At 42.0% G+C, this 13655-nt stretch overlaps 1 protein-coding gene across 1 annotated transcript in view; it reads right to left on the reverse strand.

Moving 5' to 3' along the window:
• Positions 1–13655, reverse strand: part of NEB (nebulin) — a 97700-nt gene that overhangs the window by 15531 nt on the left and 68514 nt on the right. The window contains 20 exon segments of the mRNA XM_050340518.1: positions 650–754; positions 871–975; positions 1391–1495; positions 1627–1740; positions 2327–2437; positions 2838–2948; positions 3715–3819; positions 4333–4437; positions 5135–5239; positions 5364–5474; positions 7885–7983; positions 8098–8199; positions 8691–8801; positions 8994–9104; positions 9197–9301; positions 9869–9973; positions 10099–10203; positions 10830–10934; positions 11995–12102; positions 12206–12310. Coding sequence (XP_050196475.1) covers positions 650–754; positions 871–975; positions 1391–1495; positions 1627–1740; positions 2327–2437; positions 2838–2948; positions 3715–3819; positions 4333–4437; positions 5135–5239; positions 5364–5474; positions 7885–7983; positions 8098–8199; positions 8691–8801; positions 8994–9104; positions 9197–9301; positions 9869–9973; positions 10099–10203; positions 10830–10934; positions 11995–12102; positions 12206–12310 — 2133 coding nt within the window.

The following is a 13655-nucleotide window of genomic DNA, read 5'->3' on the forward strand; positions in this document are numbered from 1 at the left end:
AAAAAGGGTTGCTCATTTATATTTGATGCATTTTAAGTAGAATATCATTGATATAATAAATCAAATATATTTCAGTAGGATATCTGAGAAACCTGGGCTAGTGGAAGGTGCCCCTGCAGGGGGTGGGGTGAGATGGATTGGAAGGTCCTTCCAACACAAACCGTTCCCTAATTCCATGATCCAAACGTCTGTGGGCTAATTTTAGGATGGAAGATTGTAATCTGCTCTAATTTGCTTTCCACAGGTGTTTTCCCCTTTGTTGTGTGCTCTAATAATGGTGCTGGAGGTGAAGTTCTACAACAGCCTTGGGGAACTTCACAGCAACACGGGATGGGCAACAAATCAGGCACACACTGCACGAGGGGCCACAGGACAAAAATGCACTTACAGGGTAAACAGGACAAAGGAAAAGGAACACTAATTAATTACTGATGAATACTAATTAATTACAGGAGTGACTGTTCAACTATATCACAGCTATGGGTGGGAAAAAGTGCAATCAGGGCACTATACAAAAAACAGGAGGTAAAAACACTCCACAAAACCCAGGTAAGTCTACTGAACCTGGAAGAGGAGAGCCAGAAATAGTTATTTCATCCAGCATTAAAGTGGATTTTTGGGGAAAACTGAGGACACAAAGTGACCCTACCGAGCTGAAGTTCTTCTGGTTCTCTTTCACCCGCAGCATCTCGGGGGTGTCTTGGACAACTGTGACTTTGCCTTTGCTGTTCTGAAGGTCTGACTGGTACTGGAGCTGTTGGGAAAGTTCAGGTAAAATGTCAGATGTTGATTCCATGCCATAAACCTTTACTTGCAGAGTTCCCTTTGGAGCTGAGAAAAATATTTCTATTTTTGTATTTCTGTACTCACCGTGCTGAAGTTCTTTTGGTTCTCCCGGACTCGCTGCATTTCTGGGGTGTCTGCCACAGGCACATAGTGTGACATGCTCTTCTCTGCCTCTTCCTTGTATTTTTTCTGATGGAAACCCCCAAATATATTAAAACAGACACCACAAAAGCAGTGATAAGTTGGTATTATCTACTGCTGCATAACGCCCATGGTTACGAAGATGTGAGTGCTCCTCTGCCTGCCATAAACTGAGATTATGCCCCCTGTGTAATTAATTCAAATATTAGGTTATTAAGGAGGGGAAAATTAAGCTAAATCTACGCAGGAAAGAATTAGCTTTGGTATTGCAGAGTATCAGACAGCATTAAAACCAATTAATTTGATTATTGACACGGAATTTCAGAGTAAGACGCCACATCACAGCTCTAGAGAGATTTGCTTCCTGGCGGGTCCTGAAAGGTGTCAGAGGGGGTTATTTAGGTGCCCAAATTAGTACTTGGTGGCCAGTGAACAGTGATTAAAGTCGCTTCACTCGAGATACCTGGCTGGAAAGGCTCTTGACCTGCTGGGCATGAATAATCTCGGGAGTGTCAACGACACTGGTGTAGTTGGCTTTCTCCATTTCTGCCAATTGTTTGTATTTGATCTGTCGGGCAAAGCTCAGGTTTAGGCGCCTCAATCATCTCTGCACAACAACTTGCACTGGGTTTAAGCCCAAAGAACTAAGGTTTCCTTTCAGCAGAGCCCAGGGGGTGGCTCAGGGTGCCCCCCACCCACCTGGCTGGCGATGTCCGTGGCGTTCTTGGCCCGCACGAAATCCGGGGTCTCCAGAGCCAGCTCTGTCAGGCCCTTCCCTCGGATTTCTAACTCCAAGGCCTTTTTGTACTCTTTCTGCAGAGGAAGACAGGGAATAGCTCATGGCAATGGGAAGGAAATACCTTCAGCAAGTTCAGTTTCAGGAGCACACCTCGGAGCAGGAACACTGCCAAGATCCACTCACAGCTAAATGCGCTCACTGAAGGGTGCCCTTCGTGGCTCAGACCTGGCTTTAGTCCCCTGACTGATTTAGCCAATGACCTAAATGAGTCCCTGGACTGATGTGACCACTGATCCCAATTGACCTGTTCCCCCCTGGATTCCTGGCAGTGACTGCAAAGGCACAAAAGAGCTCCCTTTTTGATCCTTCGTCACTCCCTTCATGTTCATTTTCCCTCCCTGCTCAGGAGTTTCCAGGGAATGACAAAGTTCATTCCTGCCTCAGTGGGAGGATAAATTTAGATGGGATATTGGGAAGGAATTCCTGGCCCTGGCACAGGTTGGGCTGTGGCTGAGAAGCTGTGGCTGCCCCTGGATCCCTGGGAATGTCCCAGGCCAGGTTGGACGGGGCTTGGAGCTGATCTGGAGGAAGTTACTCCTTTCCCTGGCAGCTGGGGGATGTTCCATCCACTCAGGAATTTTCCAAAGAGCTCTGACGTACCTCATTGAGGATCTGAGTTGCATTCTTGGCTCTCAGCATGTCTGGAGTCTCCTCCAGGGCTGTCAATCCTTTCCCCTTGACACCTTCCTCCAGATCCTTCCTGTACTCTTTCTGCAGGAGATGGAGAAGGAAAAAAAACCTGCAAATCCAGGCTAAAGGGAACTCTGCACTCTACCACTTAATAATAAATAAATAAATAACGATGTAAAAAACAACCAAATAATAACAATTAAAAGAATTAAAGTAAAAAGAATCACAAAAGTTCCAAAAGAAAAAAAAAAAAAGAGATCTGGAAAACAGGAAAGAATATTGTGGAGGGTTAGAGAGGAAATGATCCAACAGAATACAGGGATTATTGCTGGAGATAAATTCCCAAGGACACAGACATGGACCAGCAGGATGAGGGCAGTCAGAGAGCAGCAGGAAACAGGAACAGGAGAAGAAAGGGTGCTGGGGATCTCAGTGGGATTGCTGGGGAGGGCAGAGGGAAGGAGCACAGAGTTGCTGGTACCTCACTGGCTATTTTGGTGGCATATTTGACGTGTAAGAGGGATGGGGTGACCTCCAGGCCAGTCAGGTTCCTGCCCTTCATGGACTCCTCAAAGTCCTTCTTGTATTCTTTCTGATGAGAGCAAGAAGGGAAGGAAAAATTAAAAAACCCAACAAAATAATAAATGTTTATCCCAGCATTTTTAATGAGGTGAAAAACCACTGGGAGGATGGAGCAGGGATTGCTATTAAAGACACTATTTGAGGATATCTAAAGCAATAAATCCTATTTTCACTGATGGTTAAGAAAGAGCTCATTGTTTTTCAATGGAAATATGAACCAGGTCCTGCCTTTATTTTTTTTATTTTTCTACTTATTTGGCTGTGCAGAGAAACTGTTTAAAGGAATCACTCCAACACAATAACTTACATGGCCCTATAAAGGTGTTTTTCAGCATGTCCAAGCCTCCCTCTGTGCCAGAACAAAATTATACCTCAAATAAACCAACAAAACTGCTCAGGGGAATCGAGTGACAGGTCTGGGACACACAGGGAATGAAGGGCTTCCTCAGAAATGGAGTTTTCAGGTGAAAAAGTTGAAGGGAGATGCATTTCACGCTACATTTCTCACTCAAAGACTTGTTTAAGCTTCATTTACTGATGGCTTCTTGCTAAAAACCAACAGATAAAACCCACTTTCCTGTGGCACAGGAAAAGTTCAGGAGTTTTCACGGTGGCATTTCATAACCAGGGTAAAGAAATGTGATTTAACTATCATTTTCCAGCCTCTCACAGTGCATAGGATGCAGATATAACTGCCTATTAAATCTCTAATTAAGTTTAGCTATAAAATATAAATTTTAGGGTGGTTTTTTTGACCACCAGTGTTGATTTTGTACCTCGCTCTGCATCAGCTGGGACTCCTTTGCTGTGAGGTATGTGGGAGTCTCAAAGTCCAGCATGGGTTTTCCTTTTTCCTTCTCATACTTTTCCTTGTATTTCACCTGAGGAGAAAAGGCAAAAAGTCACCCTCCTAAATAACCCAAGACCCAATTCATTGACTGATATCTGCTCGCTGACAACAGTTCACTGGTAAAAAAATCAATGTTTAATACTATTGGGTTAAAACAACTTTGGATGCAGGAAAAGAATGGCAGAGGTTTCCTTTCACCTGAATAATTAAAGCAGTTGAATCTACACTGAGAACATCAACCCTGATTCCTTCACTTTCCAGTTTTTTCTGTGATTTCCAGGTCATTTTTCTACAGGAAAATCCCCCTGATAAATGTATTTAAATGTGTAAAAAATCCATGTACAGCAGGGGTGAGGAACTGACTGTGGAATGAAGGCATTTTTTAATCTGTATATTTTATCTATTAACTTGCAAATGTGCAGATAATTCTCACTGGGCAGTGCTGGTAAAGCAGAAAAAGATTGTCAGAGACCAGAGCAATTCCCTGGGAGGATTTCAGGGATGGATATTTTTTGGGATAACGACAAACACACGAGCAACTTACGTGGCTCTGGAGTTCTGATGCCTCCCTGAGATGAACCTGCTCAAGGTTATCTGGCACCACATGGTAGTGACCCTTACTCTTCTCATATTGCTTCTTGTACTGGTACTGAAGGGAAGGTGTCAAAAATCATCTCAATCAAAAAAAAAAAAGCCCTCAGAAAATTTACTTCTCAGGCCCAATCAAAGCAGCACTTCAAATGGAACATGGAAGAGGAATTAGAAATACAAGAGGCAAACCAAAAAAAGCAAGAAGTTTAGAAGTGATTTTTGGAAACTGGGAGTTAAAGGTGTGGGTTATTTTTTTTTTTTTGGTTTTGTCAAAACCATTAAAAAAAAAGAAAAAGGAAAGAGAAACACAGCAGATACAAGAAAAGGCTATACCAAGATACAGTGGCTTTTTGCCTTTTCTCAGTAAAATTCTCAGTTGTTTTGTTAGGCATAATTATGGAGGTTTATAACAGGGGGATGTTAAACAAACATGAAAAGATAAAAACCAGAAAAAATTAAAGAATTGAAATATATTAATCAATAAAGAAAAAAAAAAAGGCATTTGTTAGTGTGGTGCAACCAGTTAAAATGGGATAAAGAATCAATCCACTAAAAATTATCAGGGGGTTTCAAAGATTTCCCTTCCCAAAGTGGTGAAGCCGCTGGTTAACGAGGAACTCAGAATTAGGAAGAGGAGGAAGAGATCACTACCAGGTGATGGCCCCGGCCACAGCACAGGGAGGAGCTGTTACAGGAGGGGTTAGCAGAGGGAACTGCAGTGGAATTGGGAACGAGGGCTGAGTGGATGTTCTTACAGCACTGGCGAGCTGGCTCGTGCTCAGCACGTGGTTCATCAGCAGCGACTGCGACATGTCCGTCACCGGCTTGTGGAGCTTCTTCAGGTCAGCTTTGTACTTCACCTGCGGGCCAGGGGGCACAAACCACCTCAGGAAACGGGGCTGATGGATGTTTTAGCAACACCCAGCAGGTTTTTGGGACAGGAGCCTGACCTTCCCCCCTCAGGGCACGGCGCAGCCCCCGTACCTCGCTGGCCATGTTGTGGGCGTCCTTCATGGTCTTGTAGATTTTGGCCTCCTTCAGGTCGTACTTGGGCTTCTTGCCCAGCTCTTTGGAAAAGTTCTCCTTGTATTTCACCTAAAGGGAAACAACCAGGGGGTTACAGCTGCCCTGGAGGACCTGCTTGTTCGGTGCAGATGGCAAAGAGGCTTTGCTTCAACGGGGCTGCTGGGGAGAGGAACAGAAGTGCAATGACCTGAAGGCACCCACTGGAATAAAGGTTATATATCAAAGAAAACCTGACATGGAATGAAAATCTACATCTGCATTTACAAAATACCACTTGAACGAAAAAACTGCAACTGTTCAGTGTAAAAATAGAAGAGCTGAGAGAATTGTGGTGCCAAAATGCAGCCAAATTCTGACCCTGGGCAGGGGGAATTTTTCACTTGATGGGAACTGGGTGTTGGTTAAAGATATTTCACCAAGAGGTAAAAAGAGAGGTGTAATAAGAGTACAAGAGAAAATAATTATATATATATAATATATATTATATTATATTTGATATATAATAAGAAGATATAATGTAAGAGGATATAATATAATATAAGGATATACAAGAATGTTTAAAAGAACTTTTTACATATTTCTTGGAGAAATAAGAGCTTTAGAAGACAGAAGAGCACTGAAGATGTCAATACATCAATTATTTTTTGATGTTATTATACAAACACTGTGTTCTGGCTGGATAAGAGATGAATGACATTAATGGTCACAAACAGGACAGGGACACAATTAATTACCAGGAATTAGATTATACAAAAGGTTTAGCAACACTTCCAAACCCCAGCAGCAGCAGCCAGGCAATGAGATAATAATCCAGCAGATCCAGGCTGGGAGCAGGGAAATGTTGACAGGAATGGGAATTTTTTAACCTCAAAAAATGCAGAATTCAAAGCAAGGCACGACAGACAGAGAAAATCCAACTGAAAAAAAATGAGTGGATAACCAAACAGGACATAAAGCTTTACAAATAAGAAGTTTATGAGAAGAGATGCCCAAGAGGAAAGAAAATAAAGAGATTCCAGTCATTCTTTGCTCCCTCACAGAACCAAACCAATCTCAGCAAAGAATGTTTAAAAAGGACCCAGAGAACTGGTCAGCACTGGGACGAGAGCATGGAAAAGGAGGATCTCAGCACTGAAGGGGAATAAACTTAATTTCTTCTTTTTCTTGCAGTTCAGTGGTTCAGTTTAAGACTCCCTGGCTCTGCTGAAGAGATCCTTGGTTCTCCTGACACTCAAACATGCAACAGTTACGTGCAGCAGACATGGAAAAACCAAAATCCCCCTTTTTTTCCCTTGGAAATATGTGTGTGACACTGAAATGGCACAGACCCCCTGCTGCCACTTCAACACCTGCAATCCAGGCTCTTTTTTTTTTATATTTTCCAAGGTTTTGAGATGGGAAGAAGGAGAAGAAATGCCCTCCAAGCCCTCCCAGGCTCTGGGATTGATTCAGTCCCACACTACTTTTCCACTAGGAAATTCCAGCATACTGTAAACAGGCTGTTTACATTTATAAATAAATCGAAATTTAAAATTTAAATAAAGTTTAAATGAAGTTTTAATAGGAGTTTGAATAGTTAAAATGAAGTTCTAGTGACTGTTCACTGAAAATCTCCAGCACCATCATTCAGGTTTGTCACACACATATATTTCCTTTTTTTTTTTTTTGCACACTTTCAGAAAATAACACCTCGAGTTTTAGGGTGAAAAAGCTGAGTTTTCACATTTCAAGTGTGCATCAGCAACTTCCATGAGGAACCCTGGAGCTCCAAAGCCATTCTGAAGGGCACAGTGAGGCTTCCACAAGGTGGTGCTTCAGAACTTGCAAGACGACAGGCACACAAGAGACAGCTGCACAACGATGGCACTGGTGCCACCTCCATAAAATTCTCTTACGTGGCTACTGAGCAGATTGGCTTTCTTAAAGGTTCTCATCCAGGGGGTGTCGTAGGATGCCGCTCCGTGGCCCCTCAGGTGCTGTTTGAGATACTCAGCCTGCAATCGGCAGCGAGAAGGCAAGATCAGAAAGGCAAAGATTCCAGCATGGAAGGAGGAAAGGGGGAGGAAGAGCCAAGCCCTGAGGTGCTGGCAAGAGATTGTTGGGAAGACACGGAGGAGAAAGTGGTGAAAGGAACCGAGCGTTCCTTCAAAGGATGGGGAGTAAGAGTTGGGTCAAAGGGTGATTCTTGCAAAGCCAGAAGAGCTGAAAAAGAACGTGGCAAACACTTCAGCTTTAGCATTTAAAACAAACAAAAAAATGTTCTCACAACACCATTTTAAGAGGGTTTTATATACCTCCATTAATGACATTTAGTAAATCATTAGAACAAAGAAATTCCTTGTGCCGGTATTTAATTTCACTTTATTTTTTTCCTTTCCCCCTGATCTAGACATAATTTCAGTTATAACAGCAACATTAATATTGTGTCTCATTTCTTTCATTGCTTCTGAGTTTCCCCCAGTTTTTAACTCCTCCTTACCTGGCTGGTGAGTTTGGACACCTCCTTGGCCAGTTCGATGTCAGGACGTCCCAGCATGGTCACCCCCACACCAGCTGCTCCCCGCTTCTTGTACTCAATCTAACAGAGCAAACACAGAGAGAGATGCCATTCCCTTCCAGTTAATCTACTGACACTGGTTTAGTGGGGAAATTAATGGCCAAGAGTTCTAGAGAAGACGGAAAAGCCACTTACGTTGCTGATTAACTTGGCAGCCTGAGTTGCTTTCTTGATATCTGGTCGATCTGCTATTGGTGTGTAGTGGAGCTTGGACTTGGCATCCTTCTTGTATTCAATCTAATCCATGAAAACAGGCAAAGGAAAGGAAATTCCCAAGGATTACCCATAAGGAATACACCAGTGAAGGACACAGCAAGGTTGCTGAGAAAGTGCATGGGCTTATTTTTGAAATAATTTCACAAGGAAGGGATTTGGGAATTCATTTCTTTGCAAGTTTTCTACAAATGAAGACATAAACACTGGAAATCCTGTCTGTATTTGAAAGGATGAGAACATTATTAGATGTGATTTGCACCAGGTTATTTTAAATCCTACCATGTGATTAAGTACGAATCCTTCATTTCAGTGCAGTTTTGTATTTGTAAATATTGGTAACCTTTCAGATAAGAGTAAGGATAAAAATCATTCAGATAAAAGAAAAGTAAAATCTTTCAAAATTACACCTGAACATGAAGGTTAGGAGGAAATTCAGAAATACAGAAACTCGGGTTTTGATTGAATTTGCTTATCAAACCTCCTTAATTAATGGAAAGAAAAGGCAAACTCACTGTGCTCTGGTTTTTGGCAACTTCCATGGCATGTTTCACTTCGGGAGGCTCCAGCATGACAGAATAATTAGATTTGCCTTTCTCCTTCACAAACTTCTTCTTATAGTTCGTCTGTCAAGAGCAAGAAGGGCCGCGTGTGATTCGGGAACATCCCGGGGCAGGAAACGCTACTAAAACCTAGAAATAACCCCCTGAAACGGGATCAAGTGGAGTCTCCTCGTTCCCAAAACGTGTGGTGTCACCCACTGCAGCTGAGATGGAAGAGCTGGTTGTTTGGAGGTGCTGCTGGGAGCCTGAACTCACCTCGCTGACGTTCTTGGTCACCTCCTTGACGTGGGCCGTGTCCCGCGTCTCGGGCAGCGTGGTGAACGAGCCGTGGGGCAGCTGCTTCTTGCTGTGCTCCTTGTACTTGTTCTGAAAGCACAGCATCAAAAGAGGTGAAAAAACCCAGCACAATTCAGGGATGAAATGAAACTTAAAGGAGCAAAAAACTGCTGGTGTTTTACCTCAGAGACCAGGGAGCTGACGTTCTTGGCCAGCAGGATCTGGGGGGTGTCTGGCACCACGTGGTACGTTCCCCGGGCTTTGTTGTGCTTCTCTTTGTATTTTATCTACCAGGAGGGAAAGATCTCATTTTAAGCCATGTTCACCTTGTCTTGTGGTAGATTAGAAAGTCATTATGATAGTTGGGTCTGCTTGCTAGTGCAAACCTTGGCAGAAAATCCCATATTTTAATATATTCCCAAATAAATTCATTTTAGTCTATACATTCCTAGAGCTCTCACTTGGAATTTTATGGGCATAGTGAATGTTAATATATTGATGGTAATTATTAAAGACACTTTGTGTCATGCACAATTTACAGCTGCAGCTTTTTTTGCTGTTTTTTCCATTTCAATGCCAGGAATGCAGAGGAAGGTCTGGGGTGTTCAGGCAATGTTAACTTTGGATTTTAATTTAATATTGTGTGGCATTTACAAGACCAAATCTATTCAGATTTTGTGGATTTCTTAATGAAATAAGCAAGTCAATTCAAATAATGGAGTTAGACTGAGAACAACTGTTCCAAGCTTCACTCTTATTCCAACCATATTCCCAATAAAACTGTTAATGTAATAAATAAAGTTCTAATGAAGAACTTTGCTTACTTAGAGAGGAAAAGTGAGTTCAGTACTTACATCACTGGCTAAAATGGCATTATTTAAGGCCAACACCGTGTTTTTATCATCAGTGACAGAGATTTTGCATCCCTTCAGGAACTCCCGGTCCAGTTTGTATTCATACTGCAGGGAATAAAAAAAATAGGGATAAGAGAAGGGAGTCTCAGATCTTCTACGATTTGTTTCTGATATTCTGGACGTGAGAGATGTGGGAAAAGGGAGTATTTGGTTTGTTCTGACTTTCTTACATCACTCTGCTGCAGAGATGACTTGGCTGCCTGCACGAAGTCAGGCCTGTCAGCAATCAAGTGCCAGTGAGCCTTGGCTGCTTCGTATTTCTTCTTATAATCCAGCTGTTTGCAGGGGGAAAACAAACAAGAGAGAGTTAACTGGAAGTTGTGAACTTTACACATGGCACAGAGAGGGAAATTCCCTTTGGTCTCTCCCAAAAAAAGAGAGCAGAGGGGAGAAAGTGCAGCTCAGTCAGAGCGGGGCTTTCCTCTGCCTCGTGCAGAGTATTTAGCCCAGTTTTCCCGCTCTTAGGTGGAAAATGGAATGTGAAGGGCTGAAATGATGCCCTGACTTTGAGGAAGGTGGGAGCTTTCAGGTCCTTCCTGTTGAAATGGATGTTGGGCCATCAAACCCAGCAAAGGTGGGAAAGCTTCCCACGAAGAGCTCGCTCTGTCTGCAGGGGCATCCCAGGGAATTCCTGGGACAGTTGTGTGTCTGTCAGGAAAGAGGACAACCAAAAGAACAGCAGATTTGGGACACACAAGCACCTCCTCAAGGGACAACTCGCAAGGGGGAGAATTTCAGCACCAAATAAATTAAAATACACTTAAGGCAAGCGGGGTAAGAATTAGAAGTGACGCCCAAGCTGAGAAAACTCAGTGGAACTGAAAATGGAACTCATGGCCTCTCCTGCCAGCCTAAAACACCCTGCACAATGAAATTAAAAGGTGAATTTCAGTGAACTCACGTTGCTGTTGAGCTTGTAAGCGTGTCTGGGAGTCTTGATGTGAACAGAATCTGCCACGACGTTGCAGCGAGATTTGCTCCTCTCATACATTTCTTTGTATTTCAGCTGCACAAACACCAAAAAACCAAATGTTGCAAAGGTAACAATCATCAGCAACAAGAAAAGCCTCCAAATGGGAGAAATATAATGGTGAAATTGCTCCTATCAAGATAAAAATCTCAACAGAAGAAATGACTGGATGTGGTTAAAAGAAATGCTTTAAATAAACTTGTTTTCTGAGAGCATTCTGTGCTTCCTGAAAACTCCTTTATAGAACCTCAGCGTTCAATTTGGAGCTTAAAAAATGTACTTTAATTCTTAGATCACTTTGGAACATCTCTGTCTCCCAGTGATCCCATTAGGATCTGGGTAATATGGTTATTTTTCCCTCCTAGATTTACTAATTCTGTAGATAATCCACAGAGCACCTGAATGACATTCAGGCTACTTATTCTGGCAGTGCTATATTGAGTTATTGTGTTAAAATCCTCATTTTATTTAGGGATATCTAAGGAACAATACAAAGGTCAGTGAGAAAGCCTCAGGTAGAAGGAGGAATTAGGACCAGGACTCCTAAATCCTGTATATTATTCTATCTACTCCATCTTCCTTTCTCTCTCCTTTCTAGTCTTTCCCTGCCACAGAATCAAAACATATATTTATTTTAGACCACAATATACACCTTCCAGATTCACAGTATCCATGGAATAAACTGATAAACATGGTAAAGTATTAAATACTTTCTTCAGGGCTCAAAAAAAGCCACTAAAGGAAGAAAACACAGCATGAAACTCCCCAATTTGTGATTTAGAGATCAGCTGCAGCTCATGGTTTCTATCGCTAGAAAAAATGTAAATTACTAGTAAGATGTATAATTACACCCCAAAAAAATGTTTCAAGAGTTCCAGAAGAATGTTACATAAAACACTTCCTGAAAAACTCTGTTTTTTGATAAAGCATTAAATGAAGATAGAGTTTAACAGGCAAACAAAACAGAATAGGCTCTAACAAGAAAGTGATTTTTTTTTTTTCTGAGAGTGTTCCATCTGAGTTAAAAACGTTTGCTCTCCAGGTAAATAGTTGATTCTGTGTGGGTTTGACCCCCAGGCAGGGGTGATTGACTCACATCACTGATCCTGTCCTTGACCTTGCGCACGTGGAGCAGCATGGGCGTGTCCTGGATGGTGGTGTAGCCCTTGGGCTTGGCTTTGTTGTACTCCAGCTTGTAAATAATCTGCAAAGGCACATTGGAGGGGAGATGAGAATTCCCTGGGGGTGATGATCCCACCCAAAGGTTGGGAATTGGGATGAGGAGGATGCTCCCCAAGCACACTCACATCGCTGATCTGTTTGTTGACTTTGGTGGTCCTCAGGTACTCGGGGGTGTCCACCACGGTGGTGTACTTGTCCTTCTTCTTCTCATAGTCCTTCTTGTACTGAATCTGGTGGTGGGCAGAGATTGGAAATGAGCACCCAGACCAGGAGAAAAGCCCTGGGAGAGATGTGACTTTACACAGACAGAACACTGCAAAACCCTCCCACAAAGCCCCAGAAAGCTGAACGTGCACCCCGAGCTGAGCTTTGCAAAGCCCTTCTGTGCCCAAGAGGCTGCTGAGCAATGAATTTGTCTGATTAACTTGATTCATTTATCTCCAGGACTGAGCTAAAGAATCCATCTTGGCAGTTCAGTGACTTTTAAGTTCCCTAACTGGACAACATCTCCTTTTAAAATATCCACCATATTTGGCCCAAGGTTGGACTTGGGGGTCTTTTCCACCCTTAATGATTTTATAACCAGATTGAGGAGAAATGTAAAACATCTTCAACCAACCAAAGATTAAAACATCCACCACATATATCCTAATGCCAGGATATTTTAAAGGCTTTGGAGCAGCATTTGTGTCTTGATAAAGCTTTTCTTGCCCTACTGAGGACTCTAAACCTGTTTTCACAGGCTGTTCACCAAGAGTTTGGATTCATTGCAGGCATCCTGAGGGCAGCTGGAAGGGGTTTGAAAACATCTTTAAAACCCCCATTTTGAACCCCCCATTTTTAAAACAGAACTTTCACAGCAACAGGAAACAAACCCATGCTTTTGAAACGGGACCACGACAGACAAAACGTAAAAAACCGATGAACAAATGATCGATGAGAACGTGAAGTGAACGTGCAGTCAGACACTGGGTTTTTAAGTTCAAACATCCTCAAAATTACCTGCAAGGAGTTTTTAATGAGATAATAGAAATCCACAGAAAAATAGAATTAAAATGCCTAGTGAAGACCTTCAGTAATTTAATACTGAAGAATATTATCTGTGCTCAGAGTAAAGAATTACACCCTTCTTCCTCTCATGTAATTGTTTTCTACTGTTGCATTTCCAGTTTAGAACTTATTTATTAGTCCTTTATTATTATCAATCTCCACTTTATAATTTATATAGTAGTTATTAATATTTTATGATTATTAATTCCAAATTTTATCGTTTATATAATGATCAGGAATGATTGTTACCATTAAAAGGAGTAAGGTCACTCACTGCCAGCAGCTGTGATTTCAGAGCACAAATAACTCTGTTCTCTATCTGACACCATTTCAGGCAGAGTGGGAATAAAGGTTATAATCTACTTTCAATTATTTCGTCATTAATTCCATAATTAAGGAACTCATGTTATGGAAGGTGAGCAGTCCAAGAAATGGTGGCAGAATGAAAATTGGGTTAAGGAAATATTAACATATAATATCTGAAATGCGGGGGAAATTGCTTTCTATGTAAATATGTGAAATACA

This window comes from Myiozetetes cayanensis, unplaced genomic scaffold, assembly GCF_022539395.1.
Source record: "Myiozetetes cayanensis isolate MyiCay16 unplaced genomic scaffold, myiCay2020 scf9, whole genome shotgun sequence".
Taxonomy (NCBI): domain Eukaryota; kingdom Metazoa; phylum Chordata; class Aves; order Passeriformes; family Tyrannidae; genus Myiozetetes; species Myiozetetes cayanensis.